The sequence below is a fragment of the Ostrea edulis genome, chromosome 7, assembly GCF_947568905.1.
Source record: "Ostrea edulis chromosome 7, xbOstEdul1.1, whole genome shotgun sequence".
Taxonomy (NCBI): domain Eukaryota; kingdom Metazoa; phylum Mollusca; class Bivalvia; order Ostreida; family Ostreidae; genus Ostrea; species Ostrea edulis.
In genome coordinates, this window is record NC_079170.1 from 22,790,432 (window position 1) to 22,798,224 (window position 7,793).

A 7,793-nucleotide genomic window follows, 5' to 3' on the forward strand; every position below is an offset into this window, starting at 1 on the left:
TCTTCAAAAACGCATATTCAGATCAACTATCATCAATATATTAGTTGAAAACGACACAACACGGATTGTAGGGTATACAGTATGGTGTAAAATTGCCTATTTTTTGTGGTTTGTTAGAATTAAAATATTGATGGGTCTTAATTTCGAGGTGTACATGTATATGAATTGGCTTTCTCGTAATATGTATTCACTGTCTCCTGGTTTTTTTTTTTGTGGGTTTGAAACATTTAAATTCGCACACCTTTATATCCACTCCACGAAATCAGCGAATATTAAGTTTACACAATATAATTTGAAAATTACCATTATGATTATTAAAATGGACTATACATGTGTATGTGGTAACCTGCATTCTTGGCCCTTTAAAACTCAAAATTGTAATATAAAGCTTTAAGGAAAGACTACACTTTCTTTTATGTCGTAAAAGAGGTCTGTCCAATACAGTTTTACATAGTTTATCTTGGATATTTGCTATCATTTGGAGTACTTGCCATCAATATGCATTAAAAAGCTAATAAATAATACAATACTGTGACACATAATTTCTTAATTTTTATCATTTATAATTAAAATAATAATTTTGTGAACATTTTTTTTCCTCTCTGGTACAAAATAAGTACAGCACCTACCCACGTAAGTGTCCGACTTTATTTGAATTGGAAATGTGGTCCACTAATTACAAGTTTGCACTACGAAACTTCGAAAGTAATTTAATTACTACTGTTTTTTGTAAGATGCATTTTGTAATTAATGAACAAAAACACTTTGAAATCAACTTTACAACATTCGGACTGTGAAAAACTCGGTGTTGTTACTGATAAGAGTCAGTGGCGACGTAGATATGCAAGGCGTCAGTCAAATAAGCAACACAGCTATTTGAACCTCAATCATAAGATTGCATATTTTGTAAACATGTCGTTCTCTCTCGTGTTGGCTTCACTTATTATAATTAATGGATTTTCGCATGCTTTCTTAATCAACGAAGGGGATGCAAATGAAATTATGTCGGAGGTAGCACTATTACGGGAAGAAATTGCTAAGCTGACTACCCAGGTGAAGTCGTCCTGTGGATGCGCTACGTCCCCTGGGTCTCGTTGCCCTGATGGATGGACCATGTTTTCAGGTTCTTGTTACTATTTCGGTGTTGTCCCAAAGTCATGGCAGGACTCGGAAGTAGCATGTGAACGACTTGGCGGCCATCTTGCAACTGTCCATTCTACAGAGGAGGAACAATTCATACTAGATTATGTTAAACGTGAAAGGAAAGCTTTGGTAGACATGTCGCATGGCTACACGTGGATCGGTGGACATGATTTCCTACAAGAAAGCAACTGGATGTGGATAACGGATGAAGTTTTCAATTTTACGAACTGGAGGGCGGGAAACCCGAACAATGGAGGAGCCGCCCTCAATGAAGATTGCCTTGACGTCAGTGGAGACGGTTGGAATGATAATAAGTGCTCCAATAGACTGAACTATGTCTGTGAACGGAACCCATTTTAATATAATTTGACATTTCGTGAAAAAGAGTTTCGCTGCTCTCGGTGTGCATTATATCGATTCACATTTACTTTTAAAAACGAAATATTTGTCTATCAAATTTGACGATTGTTCAAGAGCCCCTAAGCATTTTCTTTTAATAAAGTGTGATTTGTAATGCAAATTAAAGTGAAATTATTAATAGTGGTAGAATAATGTTGCCTATTTTTGGTAGTAGATGGGCGTACGGAATCTTACTATTTTTATCTTCCCTCTTCCAGGAGACACTGTTTTGTACTTTCTGTCTGTGTGTCACAGAATATTAGTCAACGCTTCCCCTGCTGTATGACATATTGGGCAGACTTTGTATATGTGTACAATCCTTCATTGCTATTTGTAGATGTACGTTAATTTTATGGTCTGTGAATTGAACATTTTATAGAAAGTGTGTTTACTTTCTTATCCTAATTTTAAAACATTTTCGTAACCAGGTCCTGTAGAAAAGTATAAGTTCCCTCATGTACTGTCCGCTTCATTGTATTGGATGAATATTGAAAACGCACGTGACTGTGATATTGCAAGTATTCATATCGGGGCCAATACTACTTCAGTGTCTGACTTGACAAGAAAATGAATGAATTATCAGCATAAAACAATTGACATATAGTTTAGCTATAGAATAAAGGAGTTATTGAACTTATATGGTGAATTTTGGCACTCAGTGGGAGTGAAAAGTCGCTCATATATAATATACAAGTTAGTGAATTTTTCAAACCCAACTCGGTCAATATTCACTAAAGTAAATTCAATAGCCCTATATGATATTGAGTTTATATTCTTAAACATTTGAGCCGAAAATGACGTCACGAGAAATATTTGCAAAAAGAGCAATCTGTGCGAAATATCTTTGGGATACTTTAACTGGGACTGTGCTTTTGTCATGCAGCAATTTGTAGGAGATAAAACATTGGATAAAACTTCTTTTGATTCACTGCTATTAGTAAAATCACCGGCACTAAACGACTTCTCTTCCTCAGTACTTTTGTTTAACTCTGCTGTGGCATCCAGTTTCATTTCTACAATGCTATGTCTAGTAAGTCAGAGGTAGTCGTCGGCATTTCTCCCACACAGTCCTTTGTTGGAATCAGCGATCCGCGACACGTCTCCCAGGCATAATTTCTGTGAAGTCACTGACATTTCATTGAGATACTTCTGATGAAAGGAGTGACATCTGATATTTTTCCAAAACAAATGCACCAACCAGAAAAATAATATGTTATGGTTAAAACATGAGCAAAGACGTATGTCTGGGAGAAATGTCGCCGATTTTTCATGAAGTAATGGTTGTAAGGTACAGCTATGTAAATACTAAGTCTACAAAAGGAAATACTGTAGGGATGACCGCGTATAACTTAGGAAACAATGATAGATTTTTATAAAGAGAAATATAAGATAAGATTGATTAATTGTTGTTTAACGTCCCTCTCGAGAATATTTCACTCATATGGAGACGTCACCACTGGCGGTGAAGGGCTACAAAATTTAGGCCTATGCTCGGCGCTTATGGCCTTTGAGCATGGAGGGATCTTTATCGTGCCACACCTGCTGTAACACGGAACCTCGGTTTTTTGTGGTCTCATCCGAAGGACCGCCCCATTTAGTCGCCTCTTACGACAAGCCAGGGAGTACTGAATACCTATTCTAACCTGGATCCCCACGGGATGTAAGATAAGAAATCAAACGATTACACAAATGAAGAGTACAACACCGAGGTATACATTTCTGAGAAACATAACTTGCACCCCCTTAGTTACAAACATACACAGCTGAAACTGACAAATTAACACGGTTGCAAGTTTGGATTAACAAGTTTACATGCTTGGATTTTTGAACACGATTACCCTCCATAGAATATAATGAACAGTGATCTATAAGGAATACAAAATAGAAAGTTGGGCTAACACATACCCCTGAATATACCAGAGAAGGGATCAGGTGCCTCGGAAGAGTAACCATCCCCTGTCGAACGGCCATGCCAAAGAACAACCCAAATGTATACCGGGTATTTTGACGATGCAGCTTATAAATAGTTTATTCTTCATGCTTGTAACCTGCATATTGGGTTGATTTGTCGCGACGTGTAGTCCTCACCCTAGTATTATTCTATTCTAGATGATAGATAGGACATACTGGTATATCTAAGCACACATGCGAAGAATGTTCAGAATAGATAGGGGTAAAATTGTCGTAAAGGGTTTTATTCATTGTGTATGAGTTTGATATAAATATTTGCTCCACTCACCGCTACAGGTAATGCAGGAAAGGTATTTCCACATTAGCAACTCGGGCACGTATTTGTAATAAGAAGCATGCTTACAAGATGACGGTTCAGTGTCACTAGCGGTTTGTCCATTTTAAAAGCATTTCATTTGAATATGTTTATAAATATGCATGTAAAAAACCCCAAGATTTCGGGTTAATCATAGCAAATAACTAGGTTGATAAGCACTTTGTGTTTCCCATGTACTATTTAAATTCAAGAATTCAAATTTTAAGGCACATACTTTTCATTTGGTTGACTAGGGATAGTGTTGATTAATTAAAAATGTCATTTAGAATAATTTTGACTTTGCTTTTTACATTTGATGGATTTTCCGGTGGTTTCCTTATCAACCCAGGGGACGGAAACGAAATTCTTGCGGAAGTTTCACAATTACGAGAAATGCTCACACTATTAACCGCCCAGGTGAAGTCGTCCTGTGGATGCGCTACGTCCCCTGGGTCTCGTTGCCCTGATGGATGGACCATGTTTTCAGGTTCTTGTTACTATTTCGGTGTTGTCCCAAAGTCATGGCAGGACTCGGAAGTAGCATGTGAACGACTTGGCGGCCATCTTGCGACTGTCCATTCTACAGAGGAGGAACAATTCATACTAGATTATGCTAAACGCGAGAAGAAAGCTTTGGTAGACATGTCGCATGGCTATACGTGGATCGGTGGACACGATTTCCTACAAGAAAGCAACTGGATGTGGATAACGGATGAAGTTTTCAATTTTACGAACTGGAGGGCGGGAAACCCGAGCAATGGAAACGGAAACGAGGATTGCCTTGACCTTAGTTTTGATGGATGGAACGATAACACTTGTTCCAACATCCTGAACTACATCTGTGAACGAAACATGTTTTAACTGCGCGGGATATGTGAGCGGGATTTTACCGTTTATGTAAGACATACATGTACAATATCTTATACATAGATGGGGGTATTACTGTCATGTATACATGTAATAAAGTGCATAACGTCATCGCTTATTCTCTTCTAAATACAAGATGTGTTTGTGAAACAAACATTTTAGTGAATAATTTTCAAAGTGGTCAGAGGTCAATTCAATGTCACAAGGTCAACAAATTTGGTACCAATGGAAAGGTCTTCTCATAAAAAATGCACGTGTTAATATGAAAGCAGTGCCTTACAGTTTAAAAGATATGGCTTATATTAGAAATTTTTAAAAGTAGGTTAAAGGTCAATGTAAATGTCACCAGGCCAAAGACTTTGGTACCAATGGAAAGGTTTTGCCACAAGAATTGCACATGCCAAATATGAAAGCTGCACTTCTTATGTTGTACAAGATATAACCAAGGTTAAAGTTGTTTTTTGAAAAATTCCAAAAACTAGGTCAGTGGTAAATGTCAAGGTCAACATATCTAGTATTGTTGGAAAAGTTTTCTAATAAACAATGCACATGTTTAATATAAAACAGTACCTTGTACGAGTTGAAAGATTATTATCAATATTATACATTTATAAAGCGCCTTATATAATGAAGACAATTACCCTATAGCGCTTTACATGTAAAACAATAAAAACAAACTAAAAAAAAAAGTAATGACATAGAAAACGGCATACAAAATTAAAAATGATGTTAAAAAATAACTACAGTGTATAGATAAATATCGGATTACAGATTAAATGCAAGTTCAAAAAGATATGGCTTATATTAGAATGTTCTAAAAAGTAGGTCAAAGGTCACCAGGTCAAAGGTTTTGATACCAATGGAATGGTTTTGCCGCAAGGAATACACATGCCAAATATGAAAACTGTACCTCTTGTAAAGGATATGATCAAAGTTAAAGTTTTGAAAATTTCCAAAATTTAAGTCAATGGTCAAGGTTACAAGGTCAACAAATCTGGTATCGTAGGATAGGTCTTCTCACAAAAACTGCACATGTTGAATATAAAAACAGTACCTTTTATTGTGTCGCCTGCGTTACACGCAGTGGCGACATATAGGGATCACTATCCGTCGTCTTGCGTCGTCCTGCGTCGTCGTCTGGCGTCGTCGTCACAAAAAATTTCTGTCACAGTTTTCTCAAGAACCACATGGGGCAACTCCCTGATATTTGGCACAGAGCATCAGTGTGGCCAACTGTATTGTGTAAGACATTTTCGAATCTGTCGCTTATCAACTTCCTGTTTGCCGGGACTTAGAATTTTTTTACAGCAAAAATTTTTTTTACTGAAGATTTTATTTTATGATTAACTGAAGGACAGTATTTTTATGTACAAAAGGACAGTATTTGTAATTCCCATACTGAAGGACAGTATATGTGATTTCAGAACAGCACTAATTATGATTTTTCTTGAGAAACAGTAAATTGGATATATAAAAAGACAACAAGACTAAGCAGTAAACCCAACAGATAATTACTTATGGTTATTACCATTGTCTTGAAGAGCACAGTAACAGGTTGATACATATTTTCAAACATATGTTTTCATTCAGTCTACATTTAATAAATGTCTTAATTTCAAACAGATTCTCCCACACATTCCATTGCATAATGTCTCATCTTTCAATTTCAATTAAGTTATCGTTAAAGAATGTTTAGTAATTCTCAAAACCTTTAAAAGGAGTATTAAACTGAAAAAAAAAAAACCATTTGAATAATTTACTTTTTCAACATTATACGTGATATATTACATATAGAATGAACTAGCAGGCGACACATGTCTTCCGGGGAAGACTTAATACTGCGTTATTTGAAAGATATGGCTTGTATTCGAAGTTTCTAAAAATAGGTCAAAGGTTAATGTTAAGGTCACCAGGTCCAAAATGGAATGGCCTTGCCACAAGGAATACACATACCAAATATGAAAGGTCTACGTCTTAAGATGTAAAAGATATGTCGAAGGTTAAATTTTTTGCGACAGACAGGCACATAGACGGTGTTCGATTCCGGGATATAAAACAGGACTTTAAAAAGTACGATGAAAGGTGACCAGTCTCATAACTCCTATAAGTAATACAAAATAGAGAGTTGGGCAAACATTGACCCCAGAACATACCAGAGGTGGGATCAGGTGCCTTGGAGGAGTAAGCATCCCCTGTCGATATTGCTTATAAGCCTGCTCTGGTTAGTTCTTGTTAAAAATAAACTTAGTTTCAGATGAAATAAAGTTACAAATAATGCAGTTATGAAAATTTTCATATCACTACTTCAAGCAGTGTTGTGATTTCATTTTCCACGGTTGATTGGTTATTCAATCTACTCATGTGAATGGTTAGAATTAGTAATTATGTATGTAAAAGTTATAATCATATTTAAGTACATACACCAAATGAGTGTAATATTCAATCCATATCAGTAAACCATATATACAATATCAGTTAATGTTGAACAGTTATTAACCAGAGAAGATGATAATAATGAGTATGTATGGCGTTCATCTTCCAATATTATACAATTATGGACTGTTTAGCAGGGAGACATCACAAATTATCAGGTCTGAGTAGGGTTATCACCCGAGGGCGCCTAGAATTTCTGGTTAGGGATCACAAATAACGCCATTGGAATCATACATGATGTAAATTTAAAGTACTTTGTTTCTTAACAATTATAATCGTATTGGTTCGGGCAGTACAATGTATAAGTTTGCTATAGGATGTGTTAGTTTGTTCCTATATAGCTTTTTCCGTTGCCGTTATAATCGTATTGGTTCGGGCAGTACAGTGTATAAGTTTGTTCCTATAGAGCTTTGTCCGTTGTCGTTAGTCGTGTTTTAACTTTTGAACATTGTTTACTTCTGCTCAAATACTGCAGAACAACTGTTTATTGACATGTAGAATCATTGGGCTAAGATGAACAAAAAATATGAATTTCAAAAACTTTTTACGCAATTTTTAAAAGATCTACTTTACTCCAAGAGATCATTAGACAAGGTTTATGCATAGTCCTAATGAGCACGGATGCCTCTATACAGTTGTACAGTTCAGGATCAGGGTAAGAGGTTCTGATGCTTATCCATAGATT

General features: G+C 36.1%; 1 protein-coding gene across 1 annotated transcript; it reads left to right on the forward strand.

Annotated features, from left to right (window-relative positions):
* Positions 1–814: 814 nt before the first annotated feature.
* LOC125654833 (uncharacterized) lies at positions 815–4,739 on the forward strand. Its single transcript, XM_056145611.1, has 2 exons — positions 815–1,498; positions 4,080–4,739. Exons 1-2 carry the CDS (start codon positions 913–915, stop codon positions 4,667–4,669), a joined length of 1,176 nt encoding a protein of 391 aa, XP_056001586.1. The 5' UTR covers positions 815–912; the 3' UTR covers positions 4,670–4,739.
* The last annotated feature ends 3,054 nt before the right edge of the window (positions 4,740–7,793 follow it).